We start from the raw sequence: 23,014 nt of genomic DNA on the forward strand, positions 1-23,014 counted from the left end.
AAAATATACATGTTGTAATAAATGTTTAAGCTGTAAATGGAAAAGAGACTACCATCTTCCATTTTTAAAAAATTGATTCCAGATGTCAGTTCTGCCCTTCAACTTTCTAATGAGCTACAACTGCACTCATTGTTTTACAACGCAAAAACCCTATACAATTCTCATATTAATTTTTCACATTTTAAGTTCATCTTTTATGCAGATACAACATGATCCTTGAATAGTTCCAAAATATTACAAGTGGAATAATACAATCTAAATGATTGTTGTAAGTGAAATAACTGTACCTATTATAAGATTCAGTTAATTACAGTTAAATAATATACAGGTTTTGAAAGGTTCCTGAACCATAAATTATTTACCAAGGTGATTCGGTAAAAACAGTTTTTATTATGTGATTATTCAGGATGGATATGCAGTTAGTTTCCTTCCTTCCTTCCTTCCTTCCTTCCTTCCTTCCTTCCTTCCTTCCTTCCTTCCTTCCTTCCTTCCTTCCTCCTTCCTTCCTTCCTTCCTTCCTTCCTTCCTTCCTTCCTTCCTTCCTTCCTTCTTTCCTTGCCTTCCTGCCTTTACACTTGAGTCCCATATTTTCCCACTTAGCTAGAAAGTAAAAGCTATAGATACAGTATGGAACTAACTACTAATTTATATTTAGTTTATGCCCAAATTTTCAAAATAATTTTATGAGAGGAAAAAGGCTTGGAAATAATTAGAGCACAAGTATGTTTGGATTTGATAAGCATAATGCAGAAATTAAATACTTTATTTCTTCCCTATTTAAGGTAATTGCTGCAACAGAATTTGAGCAGAATCGATTATTTAGGTTTTAGAACTATAAGGAGTACTACCTAAATAAAATGAAGCATTTTTATATTCAAATAATTAATTTGATATATCCTACTGAAATAATTTAATACCTAGTATGTTTTAAGATATAATTAGTTGGAAGTATATTCCACTGGAACGTTATAATTTACTCTATAGTAACTGGTTATGTTATTAGGTATGCAATGTTAAGTTGAAGTAGGTGGTTGTTTAAAGTTGGATATGCTCAACAATTTTCAAAAACTTCACCTCCAGTAGATATGCTACTGTAGGAATTATAATTTGGATAAAGAACCAGTAAAAGAATTACTTTAGTCATTAGGAAGATTACTTCTTCAATCCAAACCAAGTCCATGTTCTGTCTGTTTGCATCTTATCCATATTAGCAAACTCATGTTTAGAACTCTTTTTCATACTGCCATCTCCACAAAGTTTTATCCCACATGCAGAACTGTGGTTCCTGAAACTATTTCTTTCTTAACCCTAAATAGCTTCTTTTTGTTCTTCTGTTCCATCTTAATCCATGAGATTTAAATGAATGAACAACTCAACAACAACTCAACAACTCAACATTAAAATAATTTTCTTTCTTTAAATGGGAAGTGGATATAAAGGATCTAGGAAGAATAATAATATAATTTGGTATTATTTGGAATAATGATGGCTAATAAAATGAGAACAAGATAGGAGTCTTCTTGAAATGAACTTTACTTTCAATTTTGTTTAAACAATTCAATTTCTTTGTTTTGAATTCTTATCTTATCCCTATGCATGATTGTATCATCATAAAATTCTTACCTTTGTTTGCTCTTTGCCAAGTGCCTTTGGTAGCAAATTAAGACAGAAAATGGAGAGAATGTTATACTATTGCATTTTAATTAGTATAAGTAGAATTTGCAGTGTGGTCTACATGGGGCTGCCCCGGAAAGCATCCAGAAGCTCCAGTTGGTGAAAAATGCAGTGATCCACATGGTTTTGTAAAGACCTTGGTGTGCACATATATCTCTCCTGTGGGAACCTCATTGGTTGACAATTTGCTTCCGAGTGAAATTCAAGGTGCTGGTTGTCACATTTAAGCCCTTCATGATTTGGAACCAGGTTATCTGAATAACTGTCTCTTGCTGGCTACATCTACCTAACTCATTAGAGTTGGGAGGCAAGGAATGTTGAGCATCCCATACCCTAAAGAGATATATCTGGCGGAACCCAGAAGAAGGGCCTTCTCCATGTTCGTTCCCTCTCTCTGGAACATTGTGGCCCCAGAGATTTGACTGGCCACAATTCTAACACTCTTTCAGAAGGCCCTGAAGATGTGGTTCTGTCAGCAGGCAGTATGCTTCAGAAAAGAAACAGCTATAGAAACAGCAAAACAAGTGCAATGAACAAGTGAGGTTTTCATAAATTATATGCTCCATATCTATCCTATGCCTTTTGGGGATATAAACTGTTGATTTGTGGTAGTAGATGAAATGTTCTCATGTATTTTGTGTTTTTCTAAATGCTAGTTGCAAGTGCATTATCAAAGCCTCTTTTGTGTGTGCACTGAAATTGTATGGGTGTACCAACTTTATAATAGACCAACTTTAATTGGTCTATTATAGTTACCATCTGGTATTTTTTGAAATATTTCTTCCAGCAGATGTCACTCCCTTTAGGTGTTATAAATCTTACCTGCCTCAGCATAATGGACAATGGCCAAGGGTTATGAGAAGAATAGTTCAAACATCTGAAATGTATTGTGCCATCTTTTACTGAATAGCTTTACCAATTCCTTATTCAGTTCAGAATGTAAGCATGTAAGGTTCAATAGATGAAGACAGACCAAAAAAGCAACCAACTTCTAAATTTCCTGAAACCTGAATAATTTCTTCATAACTATTGCCAAAATCATGCCCTATTTCAAGGGCATGACCTTTTCTGATTTATTTCTCCTATTCAATTTATAAGTTGACATTCTTTCCAGGACTTCACTAAAGATATGCACCAAAGGCATGCCCAATGTGTAGTGCTTTGGATTCCAAATAGCTCTTCAGAGTTGTTAGAGAACAAATAGAATACTTTTTCGCAACTGTTTAAATCAGCCAGAGAGGGGAGCCATGTTATCCCCAGAAAAGAGGCAGCTTTAAAGAGTTGCAAATAGCATTATGCTAACATTTGCCACATACTATGTAGCAGCTTTTAAAAATGAACCAAAACACTGCATAGACCTATTTTCCGATAATCAAAAGGGTTTCTAAAGTTTATTGTATTTTTAATTACAAGGTATCATAATTCTAATTTTATTAGTTTGAATTGAATAACTACTGGAAAGCTTTGCAGAAACTGGTGCCATTGATATATTACCAGTTCAGAGCTCACTAAGTGCAATGCCATTGATATGAAATGGAACTGAAGGAATAAAAGCTATTATTTATTTTATTATCATTCTCAGTAAAAAGTCAGTGGATCTTGACATTTTAATAGACAAATGTCATAACTGGGTGACACAGACCTGTATTTTTGATGGGAACGGATATTTATGTCTAAAAATGTGAAATAGAAGTAGCGGAAATAAAAGGCAATTTTGACATTTAATTAAATAATTTGATCAGTTGTTCTATTTATCTTGGGCACAATGCTTGTAAATATGCTAGATTAACAGAGAATGTTAGTCTTGTGATGACAACCTATTAAGTTAGTTATAATATTTTTACAGCATATTTCAGCAGAAAATTCCTAGCATAGTATACAACTATTAAATTACAATGTAAACCATGAAAAATCTCATCAAAGATACAGAAGCTTGAGATTTCTAGTCATAAATCGTATTTTAAAAATTCTTTGTGCCAAAAGTATAGGAGAGATAACCCTCAGATGCTTACCTGAAATTGCATTTTACAGATAAATACCATAAATGACTGTTGGATGGGATAACTAAAATGAAATAGACAATTCAAGCAAAATGATATTTTTCACTAGTCAACTTCACTGATTTGCTCATTATAGGGCCTAATCTTGGCTTGGTTCTGAGCTATCTCCAGAATGGTCTTCTCAAATCATTGTTGATCTACTTCCTGGAAGCCCAAGAAGATCTTTTTAATGACTTCCCACTGTCTCAAAGTTAAGTAGATGCTTTGTTGCCATACCCTTTTTGTGGAATATCCTTTTCCCTCAAAGAATATAATAATTATAATAAATAAATAAAATATAGGAGTCGATGTCATGGTTTATCTCTACAGAGAGGCACTCCCTACAGTCCATCTAGTATCAATTCTAGCATTAACCCATATAGAGTCAATTCAATGAATTTCTAAGCTTCAAACCATTGTGTAACACAATGCAATATCATTTTGCAATGGTAAAACTGAAAAATTAGTTCACATATGGTCAGGTTATCTCCAGAACAATTGTGAAATACATGCTATCTTCAAAGGATTTAGCATGCAACTTTTTTTAAACTTAGGCCTGAGCAGCCAAATTGGAGAAATCCCTGTATAATTGGTACAGTTCCACAAGATAATGTAAAGATGTGTTGATGGAACATTAGCATCTTTGGGTACCTTTTTAATTTAATCATCTATTATTCTTGATCATCAAGGAAGTATCTATTTCTGTGAATGGATAAGTCTTATACCAGTTAGCATTACTTAGCTATGCCTCATTTTATTTAGATTCTAGAATCAGTTTTAGAAGATAGAACTTTAATTATATATTTGTCTGTCACTAAAGAAAAACTGTATTTTGTTTACCTGTCTAGTTATGAGGCCAAATATATTGACAGAAGATAAACACATTCAATGCAAACAACTGAAATCAAACGATTTCAGGTAATGTACAGTATTATATGCTTAAGGCAATGTCTAATTTATGAAACATATTTCAGGAAAACACAGAAGAAAACTTCATAAAACTAAATATTGCAATACTGAAATGTAACTATGTGAGCATTGCTTTCAATTAACATAATCTCTGTGAGTTAAAGATCTCAATGAGTAGGAGTTCCTCCTCTAACTTTACTAATAATTTATGCTTGAAAACTTTACAGGAAGAAAGAGGTCTTTTAAAAGCAATTAAATTTAAATTTAGTGACAATGGCATCAGCAAGCAATGTATTTAATTGTTGTATCTAAAAAAATGTTATTTAAGCAACTAGTGTGCAGTGTTATAGCAGCACTCAGTTTAGTATCTTTGTTCCAAAGGCCAGAAATATTTTAGTGCTTTCAGTTGTTATTATACAAACATTTAAGTATAAGTAGCCATGGGGACCACAAGAATTATTTCATACAAGGTACTGGATTAAAAAAAATATGTAAACTGTTTCAGAAAAGCATCTATCTTGTGATAGATTAATATTGTCTGAGTTACATCTACTGAGTTCCTTCAAGTAGCACAAAATAATCCCACTAAATATAATCATATAATCTGAAAAATTATTTCATTCTTCTGTGGTTTGGTGGCATTTAGGTAAATAAATCATCGAAAATCAGATACATATGCTAATAAATAAAATAAGAGTCTATTTATGAAAGTATTCAATATTTATTTGCCATCTGGACACTGCTTTCTAATGGGTTTATGGTAGATGGCTATAGATTTTAGTTTGTATTTTTAATTAGTAGCAATAAATGACTTCAAAATGTTAGCATCCTTTCATTTTGTTTATCTGAGGAAATACACAAATTAAAATATAATGCTGCTGCCAAATGTAGGCCAAAGTAGACATTTGGTATCCAGATTCAAAGCTGAGAACAATAAAAAAGAAATTAAAAAAATCAAAAGCTATGTAAGCAGAGAATATAAAAGTTGCATGATGCTTCTAGAAAATCAGTGATGGAATGAAAATATAAGGTTTTTATCATGAGATTTTCCATAAATTGTACCCTGAAGAGATGTAAACACTGTCTATGTAAAGAATATGTGAAAAGATTCAAACCAAGTAGAGTTTGGCTGACAAAGAATAATCAGCAAAACAACCAAACCCATAACTGTACAAACAAATTATGTGGAGTGAAAAAGCATAGCATGTGATTCTATGTTCTATATCAAGAGATACAGAACATAGAATCACATTTCAACAGTATTTTCTAGTTTCCAATAAATTAACCATTAACTGCTATAGGCTTTATATTTACAAGGTGTACTAATAGATGTAGACTCATCATAGAGGTTACTTAGGATTGAGCCTTATTCATAGCTATCCCAACACCCTGGAATGCATCTGGTAGGCTTCTAGAAACATTTATAATTGAATAGTTTCTTTGATAACAACAATTACAAATAGAGCAGAGTATACACCAACTGCATGTTTTTCCCTAGACAAATGTGAAATGAATCTGATTTATCTGTAGTATGCCATAATCTCTTTGTTCCATACTAGCAGGCTTGAAGGCCTGCGTTCCTATTGGTCCGGAAAAGCCGGGCCATGATTGGTCGTTATGGGACACTCTGATTGGCTCATATAGAGCTTGCCACGATTGGCTAACACCAAGCGCGGCAAGCTCAAAAACCTGTCATTGGCTGCCTAGCCGCGGCCAGCTCTGTAAAAAGAGCAGCCGTGGCTAGGGTTTTTGTCTCAGTATCTGGTTGCTTAATAAAGAGCTGTTGTTCACTACTATGAGTCTCATCTCTCCTTGGGATCCACTGCCCAGACTTAACACTGGAGATGAAGGTGGGATACTGAGACAGTAAGGCTGACCAGCACGTGGCAGACAGCGTGAAGATGATCAGTGAAATGGCCAGCAGCGCCATGCCACCCGCACCATTCAATCCGGCCAGCGAGGACTGGGAGTCCTACATTGATTGTTTCCAAATGTTCTTGGAATCGAACAACCTGAAAGACACCACCGGCAGCAAGAAGCAAGAGTTCTTTTTGACACACTGCGGACCCACCGTTTTTAAAATGGCCAAGGCGCTCGCGAAGCCTGCTCATGTCAAGACTATGGACTGGGACAACCTAGCTCCCATCCTCCGAAACCACTACGCCCCGGTTGTACCGACCCTTATCAGAAGGCATGACTTTTACCAGCATGATCAGCATGAGGTGAGAGCATCGGCGAGTTCATAGCCGACCTGAGAGACCTAGGGGGCTTATGCGGGTTCGCTAACCTAGATGAGGCCATGCGAGACTGGGTCGTCCTCAGCCTAAAAGATCCAGCACTCCAAAGCAGATTGATGGCCAAGGGTGATATATCCCTTGCCGACGCCATAGCTGAAGCCACTGAAGCCGAGGCTACACGTAAGTCAGTGGAGCGAATGCAGCGTTCGAACGGAACCGATCGCAAATCCACCAGCGAGCCACTGCGACACCAGAGAAACTTGCAGCATCCACCCACCATGGTGACATCGAATCCCCCTCTGACAGTGAAGAGGAAGAAGTTCACAGACTTCAGTCAGAGCGCGAGCGGCGAGACCGGCTGGGTCGCAAGTCGGGGTACCAATGCGCCGGCTGCAGAGATCACTCACGTTCCAAATGTAAGTTCCTGGACGCTGTTTGCTGTTTTTGAGAGAAGCGAGGGCATATCGCTAAAGTATGCCGCAACAAAAGAAACTTCAGCCCTTGGCGCCAGGGAAACAGCCCGAGAAGGCAAGAGGGCAACTCTACCAAAAACCGGGACTGCCTGACAGACAACTGATGGAGCCAGGACAACAGAACCAAGCAATTCAGCGAGGCACCACGAAGAGAGGAAACGCACCAAACAGTCATTATTGGCCACGCTTCACCAATCGACGCACAAAAAATTTGTATTGAGGTCGGTATCGCAAACCAACCATGCACCATGGAGGTAGATTCTGGCTCCTACCTCTCTATGGTCTCCTGGCAGACTATTAAGCATATAATACCCAGCATATGCTGCCAAGAACTGAGCGACCAGAAATTGATTTTGAAAGACTATCAGGGAAACCGCATTCCAGTAGCAGGTGTAGGACATTTCAAAATCTCTTTCAAAGACCGTACCAACGTCTTACCACTCACAATCATTGACAAGGACCGCCCCAGTCTACTCGGGTTGCAATGGTTCACACCGTTGGGGATCGAGATGGCAGGCATCAACCACACCAAGGATGAAGACTGGGAAGCAACGCTCGTTCGGGACTTCCAAGAAGTCTTCAGTGACACCCTAGGCAAGTACAAGGGTTCCCCAATCTCCTTTAATCTTAGCCCTGACATCGCTCCCATCTGCCTCAAACCGCACTGAGTGCCTTTTGCACTCAAGCCTAAAATAGACGAACAATTAGACAAACTAATAGCTCAAGGCGTATTAGAACCCATTGATCATGCCCTCTGGGAAACACCAATTGTCACCCCTATCAAACCAGACGGCTCCCTGAGAATTTGTGGTGACTACAAGGCCACCCTTAACCATGCATTGCAGCAGAGTGCCTACCCGGTGCCAGTAGTCCAACATCTCCTACACTCACTGGGGGGTGGCAGAATCTTTGCAGCTTATCAACAACTGCCAGTCAATGCTGAAACTGCCGAGGCTCAAACAATCGTAACACATTGAGGGGCCTTTAAATGCAACCGACTCCAGTTTGGAGTCAGCGTCGCACCTGGGGTTTTCCAAAGCCTAATGGAAAGACTGCTACAAGGAATTAAAGGAGTTGTGCCCTATTTCAATGACATCTTAGTAGCAGCCCCCAACAAGCGAGAATTGGAAAAGAGACTGAAAGCAGTGCTACAAAAATTTAAAGACTCTGGCCTCAAGGTAAAGAAAGAAAAGTGCCAGTTATGTACTGAAAGGGTTGAATTCCTTGGGTACCTCCTTGATGAACAGGGAATTCACCCTACCAACAAGAAATTAAAGGCCATCAAAGAAGCCCCCAGGCCAAAAAACAAAATGGACCTCCAAGCATTCCTTGGACTCATTAATTTCTATAATATTTTCCTACCCCAGAAAGCCACTGTCGCGGAGCCCTTGCATAGACTCCTGGATAAAAAGGCACTATGGATTTGGGGACAGTGAGAGGAACACGCATTTCAACAGATAAAAGATCTTCTGACTTCCGACACAGTCCTCATGCAATACAACGAGACCCTACCACTGACTATTACTTGTGACGCTTCACCTTTTGGCGTGGGAGCAATCCTAAGCCACATGGAACAGAGTGCCTAATGGAACAGAGGCTCCCATTGCATTTTTCTCAAGAACCCTGTCCAAGCCAGAGCAGAACTACAGTCAGCTGGATAAAGAAGCCCTCGCCATCGTCTCCACAGTCAAAAGATTCCACGAATACATTTATGGTAGGACATTTTCAATTATTACTGACCATAAACCCCTACTCGGCATTCTGGCTGGTAACAAACCCACTCCACACATCCTGTCACCTAGAATGACAAGATGGTCTGAATTTCTTGCCGCTTATAATTATCAATTAATACATCGACCTGGCAAATCCATCTTGCACGCCGATGCTTTAAGCCGATCACCCCTGCCAGACGTGCAAGACGACCCAGCACCCACATTATCAATTTTGCAAATTGAAACTGCATCCATGTCACCATTGACTGCGCAGGACATTGCCCGCAAAACATGACGGGATAAACGATTAGCGCGAGTTCTCAGCTGGGTGGAGAGGGGTTGGCCAGAAAGCGGGACAAACGAACCCTTTAAAACATTTAAAAACCAGAAAACTGAACTCTTTTCTCAGAGAGGATGTATCCTGTGGGGAGACCAGGTAATCATACCAGGAATGCTCCAAAAAACAGTTTTAAACATGCTGCATGATGGGCACCCAGGCATCGTACATATGAAAGCCCTGGCCAGGAGCTATGCTTGGTGGCCAGGCATGGACAAGCAAATTGAAACCTGGGGCACCACCTGTAACAGATGCCAAGAGACTCACTCAGCTCCCCCAAAAGCCACACCGTTAGAATGGGAAACCCCCAGAGGCCCATGGTCACGCATCCATATTGATTTCGGTGGACCAACAAAAGGGCATACCTTTTTAATTACAGTTGATCCTTACTCGAATTGGCTCGAAGTAAGCAAAATGAAAACCACCACCACAGAAGCCGTCATAAAAAAACTAAACAAACTTTTTGCCACACACGGTCTACCTGATGTGATAGCCTCAGACAACGGACCCCAGTTTACTGCATTGGCATTCGAGCAATACTTGGCAGACCGTGGCATCCGACACGCATTGACATCACCCGTTCACCCGGCGGCGAATGGGAAGGCTGAACACATGGTTCAATTCACAAAAAAAACTATTCAAAGAATTGAACATGGTGACATCCACGAAAAAATCACTAAAATGCTTCTGATCCAACACATCACGCCCAACACCACGACCAACAAGAGCCCAGCAGAACTACTCATGGGCAGAAGACTCCGGTCACCCCTAGATCATCTTCACCCTGCTTACACCCCAGAGAACCCCCCGGGATCCTCTAGCAAACACCGCGCCTTCAAGGAAGGAGACACTGTTTTTGCAAAAAACTTTACTGGAGACCCACTATGGCTTCCTGCAAAAATTACCCAGATCACTGGCCCTCGATCCTACCGGCTCTAAACCACTGATGGCAGGTGTTGGAAACGTCATATTGACCAGCTAAGGTCCAGGCTGGCCATTTCTCCCCTCACAGACTCCAACCAAGAAATCAGGGGGGGAGAATCCGCAAACTCTGAACAAGAACCGGGTTCTGAACAAGCAGAACAACCCCCATTAAACAGAAACCAAACATTTAACCAACTAGACTTACCAGTTGACAGGGAGCCGTGGCAGACGGTTCTTCGCCTGGAAGCAGCAGCCGGACAAGCTCTACCAGCCCAGAAAATCCAGGTGGGAGCAACAGAGCAAACAACTCAACCGACCTGGATACACCAGGTGGGAGTCGCAGCTATAGGCCCGGCTCACCCTTCCAGGCAGTTCCTTTGAGAAGCTTGAGAGCGACGCGGAGCCCGTCCAAACCTGACGATGACCAAAGACATTGTGAACTGTGCAAGTCAAGTAGACATGTCTGAAGACCCGCCTACTTGCGCGACAATGTTTCCCCGCCCCCCGGACTGAACCAAGAGGGGAGGGGTGTTCCGTACTAGCAGGCTTGAAGGCCTGTGTTCCTATTGGTCTGGAAAAGCCGGGCCATGATTGGTCGTTATGGGACACTCTGATTGGCTCATATAGAGCTTGCCGCGATTGGCTAACACCAAGCGCGGCAAGCTCAAAAACCTGTCATTGGCTGCCCTGCCATGGCCAGCTCTATAAAAAGAGCAGCCGTGGCTAGGGTTTTTGTCTCAGTATCTGGTTGCTTAATAAAGAGCTGTTGTTCACTACTACGAGTCTCGTCTCTCCTTGGGACCCACCACCCAGACTTAACACTCTTCATATCACAGTGAAAGAATCACCCTTGTGACATTATACTTTTTTATGCATGTGGTTTGCATTTTGATCAAACTATGCACATTTCCTAAATTACCATTCTGTTTGCAGGTATCTACTTAGCTACTGCAAATGGTGGGTGGTATTCTGAGAAAGCTATAGAAAAAGGAAGTGAATTGAAGCAACAAAACTATCTGGTTTAAGAATATGGGCTGCAATGCTTTTCAAAGTAGTTTAGAAAAGTTGGTTTCCTCAAAATTTTATCCAACTACTTCTTTAAAAATCTGTATAACTTTTGCTATTGCACAAGATTTTTTTTAAATCCTAATTTTATCTGAACAAAATTATATACTTTAGGTCAAATATCTATATAACTGATTACTTGAGAATTGTGAAATAATTGTTCATGAATAAGACACATAAATGAGCAATATCTTTCAAAACTCCTTTCTGGAGGTTCAAATTCCACATGAATATTGAATGGACTAATTTTTCATCAACTTCATAGGAATAAGTGACAGACAATGAAAACATATAATGTATTTCTCTTAGACAGCCATTTACATTAACATTCATCATAAAAACCTGTTCTGATATTACTTGATTTGGCAGAAAGGTGTTAGCAATGATAAATGCTTTATAATGTACTCATACAATAAGAATTTAGCAGAAACAATGATAAATGCTATGGATGGTCTTTGTTTTTATTCATCTTTACAAATGTTGGAATTGAATCTAAATTGGAATTATACATAAATTATTATGCATAATAAATTATGAAACTCTGTTACAACTTTTCTTAATTTATTTAAGAAACAAAGGCAGAACGGTTGCAAGAAAATTATTTTTTACTTTCTTGTGTTTTTATTCTGATTGATAAGAATAATCTAGCCCAATCTAGTGTCTTCCTGATTCATTGGGCTTGAATTCATATAGAAAACCCAATCATCCAGTACTGTCTGGAAAGTTGGGAATTAAATGACTTTTTGTTCAGATTTCTTCTTAAGTTAGGCTCTGAAGAGGTGATTAGTAGCAAATCATTGGAAGGGAACTTAGCTATTATATATGCTTCTTCAAATTTTCTCAGTTGGGCAGCCTCCTTCATTTCAATAGCAATCAAAAAAATTAGAAGTATATTAGAACATAGAAAAAAGGAGCAGTTTGAACTTAAACTCTGGTTTACCAGATCAAAGCCAATGGTCTCACCACTATTCCATTCTTGGTTTCACAGCCAAGAAAAACCTTCTGGGACCACATCACACACTGAAGAAAACCATTCCCTCGCAAGACAAATCTCATGAATTCAAGGTAGAGAGTAAGATGCAAAACATTAATCCTCAAACAAGAATTTGGTGATTGGATTAAAAACAATTCTGTTCATTGAAAATTTTAATTTCTGATCAAATGAAGGATGCAATGGAATTTCAGTCTAACTTTTAGAAACTTTAGAGTTCATATACTAATTTTACGGTTCTTTAAATCTGGGCTGCCTTGCCAATTCATAAGATTTGGTTAACCATTTCATTAAGTTTTTACCTGCAAACACAATTAGTGGATTTCTATTGTCACATTCTTTTTTTCTTATACTTTTCAGTGAGCAGGTTTTCAGGTTTTCATTTAAGGTAGATATATATTAACAGGTTCTGTTTAAGGACAATTATAAACTGCGAAAGATTAGCCACCTTCTGATAGATATAATATTATGTCTTTCCTTTGGGTCTTGCAGTAGTTTATGGATATTTTCTTTGTTTTTAATTATGTTAAGCCTCGTAACATTGCAATATTTTTATGTTAGGGCTTCAAAATTGAATTTTTAGCAATAATGATCACAGTGTGATAATTTTCAATCTATAGTAATGTAAGAACAGTGATGGGATTCAAAACTTTTTACTACCAGTTCTGTGGGCATGGCTTGGTGGCCGTGGCTTGGTGCATGTGGTCATGTGACTGGGTGGGCATGGCTTTTTTGCAGCTCTCCCCACCCACTTTTGGGCCTTCCAGGCCTCAGGCAACCCTCCTGGGGGGGACATTTTTGTTCCAGACTAGCAGGCTCGAAAGCCTGCAACTCTGATTGGCCCGCGAATGGCAGATCGTGATTGGTCACCGCAGACTGATCCGATTGGCTAGTAAACAGGCTGCCGCTCTTGGCCCAGCCAAGAGCGGCAAACTCAAATCACCTTCATTGGCTGCCTAGCCGCAGCCAGCCCTATATAAGGGGCTGCTGCGGCTGGGATAGTTCGCTCAGATCTGAAGTCATTAATAAAGAGCTGTTGTTGTTATCTGAGTCTTGCCTCCGTTCTTGAACCATCCTCCCAGATCTAACATTTTTGCTGCCAGAAAGCTTCCCTGGGGCTCAGGAAGAAAAATAACAGAGCCTGGAGGGGGCATACAGCACTCCCTTGCTCCATTTTGGGGCCTTCTGGGCCTCAGGGGAGCCTCCTGGTGGGGCGTTTTTGCTCCCAGAACTCTCCTGGGGCTCAGGAAGAAAAAAATGGAGAGGGGGGCTGTGCCCCTCCCTCCATTTTTTGCCTTCCTGGGCCTCAGGGAAACCTCCTGGGAGAAGCAGTAAGATAAGCTAGGGGAATCCTGGCAAAGCTGATCATATGAACAGCGGATTGTCAGGAAGAAAAAAAAAAGAAATACCTTAAGAGGTGAGTGTCAGGCAGCAGGGGGACTGAGCACTGGATGGGTGGGGCAAGCAAGCCAGTGGTGGCCAGGCGACCTGGTCAGGGACATGGCCAGCCAGAACTTACTACCAGTTCAGCGACTCATGCCAAATCCTTGTTGCCGATTCATCCAAACCATTGTGAACTGGCTGAATACTGCATAAGAATAAACTCAGCATATGAAATCAGGCTCAAGGAAAAATTGCTGAAATGAGCTCATCATTTGTCATTTTTATTTTAATGATGCCCTTTTTTTAACCCTTGTGGCATTCTTGAGTGAAATATAAATGATAGGGGTCAATTTCAGAAAAATGTAAAATAAGCACTGCCAATCACAGTGTAGTGATATTTTTACTGTCCATTTGCAGAACATGATGACATTTTGTCAAGGAAGATAAATGTTCTTTCAAGTACACAAGTTTGAAAATGTCAGTAATACATCCCATATATTCTGCAATGGCAATCAACATGAGCAAATATCAATTATTATGGGAAGAAAATTATTTCAGAAAAAAGCAGAAATACAAGAAAAGACAATAAGGCTTTTAGTCAAATGCCATGTTATTATTTTGAAACAAATGTTCTGACATATATTGAGAAAAATCAATTTTAGGTCACAAAACAGCTGACAATCATAAACATCTCTCAACTGTAATGGAAAAAAGATAAAAGTACCATGAAATCTATTTGTAACATACCAGCAAAGAGAAAAGAAAAGAGTGGAAGCCAATATAAACTTATTCTTTGTAGAAATCAATGTAATTCAATTCAGGGAATCATTCCCAGAAATTTAAGAGAAATCAGAAAATAGAAGGCAGCATTGATTCTAAACTAATCAAGTAAACCATTCATCTGTCCATCCCTCCATCATCAGTTGCCTATCTTTAGAGATTTAACTCTGGGCGGTTCACAGAAGAAAACATCATAGAAAACCAAAAGTAATTAAAGCAAAATCTTGACAGTACAACCAATCTTCTCCAGTATAGCCAGCACAACCTAGCCAGGCTCCAACTTCACCCTGTTCCAGCATTGTCATTTTTTACAGCCTTCTGGAAGTGTAAAAAATTGGGTGCCTGTTGGATCTCAAGGAGATGGGTGATTTACAAGGCTGGGACTGCTAAGAAAAATTATGCATCCATCAGATGCAACATTTAAGAAAGGAAACCTAGAGCATGCCTATGGTATCTAATTTAGTGGAACAGGAAGATAGTTCAAGATCTAAACAATAATGCAATGCGACATGTTCTGGGCCCCTCAGGCATCAGAAGAGTAAGCGAGGTTGCAGACTGAGCAAGAAAGGGGGGAGGAGATGGAATGGGCAGGCAGTAGAGGAGGGCTGGAACTCCAGAGATGAGCAAATGCTACCCCCACCCGATCCCCAAGAATGGAAAGGAGGCAGAGTCAGTGCAGGGTGAACTGATTACACAAGAGGAGATAGTCCCACTCCTCATCCCAAGGATCACCTGGAGAATAGCATTTAAGGAGACACCATGGGGAGAAGGTTTTGTCATGAACAAGTGTTGTATTTCACAGCAATATACAGCATGTCTCTAAGAAGAACTTTGCTCCAAAATTCTTGCTGGTGTGGAATGATGTTTGATCCTAGTCTTGACATTCACTGTAAACTTTGCCAATTTGATGTCCTGTCTTACTCCTAGATTGGTGCTGCTCCTGTGAATTTTCACTGTCAGGAAGTTGCACAAAACAGGCATGTATGTTTGATCCTTGCTCCAGGTCTGTAAGGGTAACCTGTGGGCAGAGACTTTGGAGAACAGACTGGGACTTTCTGAATTGTGGGGATTGTGGGTGGTGGTGGTTGAATAAAGGTGGTTAAGCTCTCACTTAGCATGTGTTCCTAGTGTGCCAACCCTAGGTCATAACAAGAAGAGGGTAACCTTGTGATCTGTACTGCCAGCTTCTGCCCAAATCTTAATTTATTTAAAGGGTTATTTCCATGTTTTGCACAAACAATATGATTGTGCTAAGCAGTTTCCAATCTCAACTTTTATTTCAATTCCAACCATCATTATATCTCAGTCTTTTCCCATCAGCAGTCTCAGACATAACAACAAACATTTTAACATTTTGCTTCTGAGAAGATAATTTGTCAAGGAACAGTCATTTAAGTAGGAATGTATTTTCCGATCCTACTGGTAAGAAACACTATAAAGTGAGAGAGGGCAAGAAAAATAAAAGATTGCACACAGTTTTTGGGTGCTCTTTGGAGATTATGATTGCATGGGATTCTAAGTATACTTTTTCTCTTGATTAAGAATATGTTATAGTTATTACATCTTGATCCATTATATAAAAATTAGAAGGAACATCAGAAATTGTGGACTTGGCTGGATAGCCAAGTGGCTGGATAGCCACCGTTTCACTGGTTTCTTTCATCCCTCAGTTGGCTCACATGACACCCCCATTTATGGCATGAAAATAAATAAAGAAATATACAAAGGAAAGGAAAGAAATTTATATTGAAGCAAACTGTTATAACAAATGGACATGGACATACATGCATAAACCATCTCCATCAATTCATTTTGCCCTGAGATCTAATAATTAATTCATCTATGCCTAATTGATTGCTATCATTTAACAATAAAATTTGGAATCAGATTGATTTGTATCCAGAAGTTAGGAAATCTTTAACAGTACAATTGAGCTATCAGTTGTTTAACATAATTTTGAAAAGAACTGTTAACAGCATTCATAAACACTCTGAATGGAATTGTCCATTAACTGCTTTCTGGATGAAAAAGGGATCTTTAGGTGACATTAATAGAACCATTCTTTCAAAAGATATATTAGATCTTGCCCAAATGATTTTTTTAAAAAATTTAAAATGTGATGTCCCTTTTGCATTGACTGTGGCAAAGATCAAGGAACCAGCAAGTAGACAGGTTCTTTGGAATCTTTATGTATAAACGGTTGCAGAAACTGGGCTTGACTAGTCTAGTAAAGAGAAGGACCAGGGGAGACATAATAGCAGTCTTCCCATATTTGAGGGGCTGCCACAGGGAGGAAGGGGTCAAGCTATTTTCTAAAGCTCCTGTAGGCCAGAAAAGGAATAATGGATGGAAACTGAACAAGGAGATTTCAACCTGGAAATAAGGAGAAACTTTCTGACAGTGAGAACAATCAACCAATGGAACAGCTTGCCCTCAGAAGTTGAGAGAGTGCCATCATTTGAGACTTTCAAGAAGAGATTGGACTGCCATTTGTCAGAAATTGTACAGGGTCTCCTGCTTGGGCGGGGTGTTGGACTAGATGACCTACAAGGTCCCTTCCAACTCTGATTATCTGTTATCTGTTAAGAAGAGGGCAGCAGATAACTTACATGTGCTCCAAGTTACTATTCTTGCAAGGAGACTACAGGACAGCATTTTCCATGGGTCTGAGTGCTGGGAAACAATGTGATTTAGTAACCTTGTTCACAACCATTAAACAGATTTTAAAAATGCAAACCTCACTTTTTAATCATCTTCAGGAATTGTTCATTAACTCCTAAACCACTAAAGACTTTTGAAATAAAAATATGAAAATGCTAGATGAGTTTGCCTTTAATCTTGAATGAAAGAAAATTTTAATCATAAGCTTAAAATATAAATACCTGAAATAAATAACAAAAAAGAAGGGATAGGTGAATTTGAAACAACCACTCTCCAATCAACTCACTTCATAGTGTTGCTGTTTTGGGGAAATTAGGAAGGAGGAGGAAGTATGATTTATTAATAAGAATAATAAAGGAGGAATAAAAAAATCTAAAAAGCTAGATAAGGTTTTGATTTTGGATATAATTGTTATGCCATACAATTTCATTTTTCTTCCAATTAAAAAGCTGTTTGCAATACAAACTAACAGTATTTTTTAGAAGGAAGTTTAATAATGGAATCATCAAAAAGAAATTAACTGAATTTAGGAGTTATCAACCATTGGCAAAAATTAATTTTATATATAAAGTTAAAATGCTTTTAATAATATGATTCTAAACATGTCACATAACAATAAGCTGCACGGTAATTTACTTCCAGGAATGTTAGTACAACTTCAACCTAGGTGGATTATTCTGAGAATTAAAGAGAGAATATAATCACAGCCACCACACACAGGCACAAGGACACAAAGACAGAGACTGACAGACAAACAAACACACAGAGAGAGAGACAGAGAGAGCGAGAGAAAAGAATGAAAATATTCAAAAATGTTCTAAATCAAGTCATAAAATTAGGAAACAAGCTTTGATCATAGGGATTATATCCAAAAAACTGAGGTAATTCTAGATGGAATATACCTTAAAGCAAAGTTTATGATACAAATATCTACATTAGCTACATGCTTCCTAAATTCCTATTGATAAAGAGATCTCTAGAACAGGGATCACCAAACTTTTAGATCTCAGAGACCACCAAACTCACAATATTAAATCTCAAAAAAACGCAGCCTCTTTGAGAAGGATGCCTTGCAGGGTCCCAAAGACTCATTTCTGGCAGAGTTTGGGGGAGAGAAAGAAAGACTTTTGCTGCTTTCCTTGTGTGCAGCTAAAAGCAGAAGAAGAAAGAAGTGGAAAGAAACAGCTCAGTGGCCAGGCGAGACATGTAGGGCAAGTGGGGCAAATTCCCCCCTTTGCCCTTTCCCCCCTCTCCTCGCTACCTCATGTTGTTCACAATGCAAGAGACGCAAGCCTTGTGTTCCTGTGGGCCATGTGGGCAGCACAGCCTTATATTCCCGCACAGCCTGGATTAATTGCTTTAGGGGTGACATTTCTCTGAGGACCACCAAAATTTTCTCGCAGACCACCAGTGGTCCCTGGCCCACTGATGGGCGACCACTGCTCTAGAATATATATGAAAAAATGAAAAGAAAATTCAGAAGAATAGAGAAAAAAGATCATGAGTCAGATTAGAAACCAGATTCCAGCTAACAATGGAGCAAGTCGACAAATTTCCACAATTCCTCCAATTCAGATCTCAATTCTTCTTTATATAGTAGTCTAGAAGAATGTTAATGTTGGCCTAGCCGTTTTTTCAGGGGTCAAAAGAAAAAGAAAAAGGCCCAGCCTTATTTTGTGACAAACACAGTACTACTACTACTACTTTATCCAACTGCCACAGTACCTCCAATTGTAACTGTATGATTTACAAAGGATAAGTCTACTTTGAATGAAAATTAATCAATTGAGGGACATTTTTTATAAAACCACAACAATCAAGATTCAAATGTAGTCATTGTTACAGATACATTAAGCATCTCCCCAACTCTACTACTCTGCCCTACTGTCTGTAGGCTAATCAGTGTAAAGCATCCATTTTATATGCATTAATTAAAAAGAAGAAAAACTGTCTCAATTCAATTTATTTTATTAAGGGAAAGCCAAATCAGTATGTCTTATGGGTTATCCCTCTGGCAAGAACCAATTTAGTTCAGTGTAAAATTCCTGTTTCCTTAATAATGAACACTAATTAAAAGAGCAGCTGGCCATAAGCAAAGGCAGAACTTCCACACTGAGGGCTGACAAAATGTAGTTAGCAACAGTTCAAAGAACCCTTTCTATCAAGTGACCACACTATAAAAAATAAACCATTTACTTGTTTTATATCATTCAGATGCAAATGCGTCTTGACCTTTTTATGTACATTATTTATCTTTATTTATTAAACTTGTATGCTGCCCATCTCACCCAGAGGTATAGGTGAGTACATTGAATACTAGAGAAGAAAAGGACAAAATCACTTCTTTTCTATAAAATACTTATTTGTCTGTTTATAAAGTTTCCCAATAGTGGTTCAGATTTTAAATACAAAGAGACTCAAATCCCATCAATTTAGCAGCTACTTGCAATGTTTCTATTTCTAGAAGAAATAAAGAGAAACTTGATCAATAATTTTAAACTTAGATACTGTTTTTCAGTCTGTGAAACTGAAATATAAGAATAATCCATTTTGGTCACACTTACCTGTTTATAAAGTGGATAAAGGTTACATGGAAATTATCCAATTTGAAATCATGCAATACCTTTTGAAATAATAATATGTGACAATAAAGTGTTGACAAAATGCTTTAAAAAAAGAGTCACAGAAAGCTGCAAAGGGGGAGCAGTTCTGGCCTAGACTACAAGGCTCTGAGCAATTTATGCTTAATTGTTTGCTGGCAATAGATATTACTCATCTTAAAAATATATGCGTTCATGCCTGACATGATGACAAACATCTCTGTGCAAAAGAGAAATCAGTTACACACGTTGCCACAATTACCTTCCCCTTGTAAGAAGAAGAAAGAAATCAATATTATACAGAATGATGGCTCAAGCATGAATCAGCATGGCAATTACATAACCCAATGGACAGGGCAGTCAACAAGGGGAAAAGAAATAAATCACAACAGAAATTATTGCTTAACCTGTTTTGTCAGAGTTGGTATTGATGGTATTGGTAGTGATGGAAGTGAAGATAGTCTTTGCGCTGTCCTTTGTAGTTACACATTTCTGCTTATTTTTCATGGCTTCCAGTGCTTTGAGCTTCTTGGCATGTTTAGTGCCTTTGTAGTGGGCCGCAGCCTGGCTCTACAAAGGAGAACAAAATGAACCATGCAATCAGGCTCATTTCTAAAATGGCATTCTCTGTATTAGTACAAATACAGACCACCTTTCAATAATGGGTACCATTTTCCATACCAAGATAATGACCAAACTGAAGTTTCTTCCTAAAATGATCCTTTGGAAATAGTGATACAGGAATATTATAGATTTCAGGTATACTATCTTGCTTTCTTAAGTCAAAAACTACATTCACTTAAAAAAATTGATAGCTGGAAATTTTTCCTCTCTGAGGAAAAATGCAATTCATTTTTCTTTGAAACTAGTTTTACATAAACATTAACCGAAAATTTAATTTCAACTGCAGCCACAGAAATGTTTTTTCATGGACACTAAGCAAGAAAAGGGGATTGCAGATATCTCTTTTTATGGAAAAGACAACCAGCATTTAATCAAGGGGTTTTTTATAATGTCCAAAATTAAAGCCTATTGTTTTTCCTTTCCATTGCAATGGATCTGACCAATTCTCTATGTTGAAAACTTCTGATGAATTTAAAGTACTACTTGGGCTAATTTGTTGAACTTTTGTGTTAATGATAAAATAAAGTGAACACAGATGGCCATTTCAAAGGACAGTAATTAAAAATAGGGTGATCATATATTTTCTTTCTGAAGATTTAAAAATATTTTAAAAAAGAAAAGAACAAAATAAATCTATGCTTCTTCTTTATAAGAAAAGTCAATGTACAGGTGATCCTCATTTAATAACCTCTCATTCAGCAACTGTTTGAATTTATGATATGGCTGAAGAAATGGTAGTTATGATTAGGCCTCATATTTATAGCTGTTACAGTAGCCATGTGATTACAATTTGTGATCTTTCCTTCTAGATTCCCACAAATAAAGCAATGGGGAAGCCAGTAGAAAATCTGGAGTCATGAGGTGACAAGAGGTCCTTAAAGACCTTCATAATCCTTATTTAACAATGGCAACTGGGACTGCTGTAGCTGCCATTGTTAAGTGAGATGGTCAAATGGTTTTCAGTTTAAGACCCCACTGCTTAACAACAGAACTTCCAGTTCCAATTGCTAAATAAGGACCCTCTGTAAGACTATTCCCATGTCATTTATCATATAAAGCAGCCATCTGTATTGACTTCATTTTACTATTATCATTTTAACAGAACCTCAGCTGGGATTTTAATTCAATCAGTCAACATTTGCAGTCATTGAACTGGATCCAGGCTTTGCTTTAGACCAATAGAGGATACTCTCAACAATGAAAGTGGAAAATGGCCTTTGTATAATCCACAATTCCCCAGAAGTCATTTGTTTCATCTGGAAGCTACTTCATAACTTAATCATGTTATCCAGAATAAAGGAGATCAAAAGATACAACTGGCTGCAGAGAAGAGGGAATCAGCAAATATTGCCCACAGAAGCCTTCTATTGGATAAAATGCCTTCCAGGAATGGACAAAGCCCTTTCTTTTCTAGCATGTAATTTTTTATTCAACCTTTTTTTTATTATACACATCCATAGAAAATTAGAATTATGTCAAAATGATGATATGTGTGTGATGATGTCACGATACATTCCTATTTATAATTGATGTAAATTTCATGTTTTCTATCATGATGTTATTATCCTTTTTTATTTGCCTCCTCCCCATCCCCTATCCTATGGATGCTTAAAGGCTTAACATAATTTCTTCCTTCACTCCAATGTGCAGAATGAGAAAACTGAGCTTCTTATTCCATCAATTTAGTGCAGACTTTAAAGACTGTTTAATGCACAGCTGGTTCCCAATTTTTTGGTACTAATAATGTGCTAAGGCCTTGATGCTACATCAGTCTATATCAGTATTAACTGCAGAAGTGGAATGGACATATCAAATAGATACCAAGGAATTATTATGAATTATTCCAGCTTAGAAAATTCTTAGAAAGTATTTTCAAAGGAAATATGTCTTCTTAATGATGCATTGAACTCAGTGTTCTAATACATTATCTGCCACTTGGTAGTTTCAAAATTAGTTAGAACTACAACTTCCAGGATTTTCTATCTTTTGGGTAGCTTGATTAAGAATTTTGAGAACAGTAGTTGTAACACATTTGAGTAGTACCAACATGGGGAAAGCTGATATAATAGCCACAACCTATAAAATAATAAGAGAGTAGTTAATACTAAGATTTATAGGCAGAGGGGCTACAAAGCATTAAAGAAAGGCACTTCTGAAAATGTAGCGGGGTGAATGATGTGCTACTTGAAATGTTAAAGCAGCCACATTATTTGAAAGCATGCAAAGTTCATCTGAAGAATGCCCTGCTTAGGTTTATGCACGTGCATGCCTAATCACACCACTTTGCTGCTGATCCTAGAAGAAATATTGCGTACATAAAGATTGAGAAATTTGGAAAGCACCCTTCAAATCAAGCAAGCAAATCTTGCAAAACTCAGGTATATTAATGAATCAGAGATGATACTTCATTCATGTCAACATGCTTTGCAAAGCATCTTGTATAAATGCTTTTCAGAGCCCTAATAAATAGCCTCCACTACATTTGCACATTTTTAAAAAGCTCCAGCTTGTCACCCCTTTTATATTAACACTAACATGGGATCGGAGTTATACTATAATCACTGAGCTTTTCCATCTACATAATTGATGTTTACTAATACCTGAG

At 38.2% G+C, this 23,014-nt stretch overlaps 1 protein-coding gene across 3 annotated transcripts in view; it reads right to left on the reverse strand.

Annotated features, from left to right (window-relative positions):
- ZNF385D (zinc finger protein 385D) overlaps positions 1-23,014 on the reverse strand; it is a 218,807-nt gene that overhangs the window by 49,769 nt on the left and 146,024 nt on the right. For 2 of the 3 annotated variants that reach the window (XM_087917078.1, XM_026708235.2), the window contains exon 4: positions 20,193-20,355. The exons of the other annotated variant lie outside the window; for it this stretch is intronic. In XM_087917078.1, the coding sequence (XP_087773204.1) occupies positions 20,193-20,355 (163 nt within the window). The remainder of the gene's footprint in view (positions 1-20,192; positions 20,356-23,014) is intronic. 3 annotated transcript variants of the gene reach the window in all.

Source organism: Pseudonaja textilis, chromosome Z, assembly GCF_049901715.1.
Source record: "Pseudonaja textilis isolate UNSWEBS1 chromosome Z, rPseTex1.2, whole genome shotgun sequence".
NCBI lineage: Eukaryota > Metazoa > Chordata > Lepidosauria > Squamata > Elapidae > Pseudonaja > Pseudonaja textilis.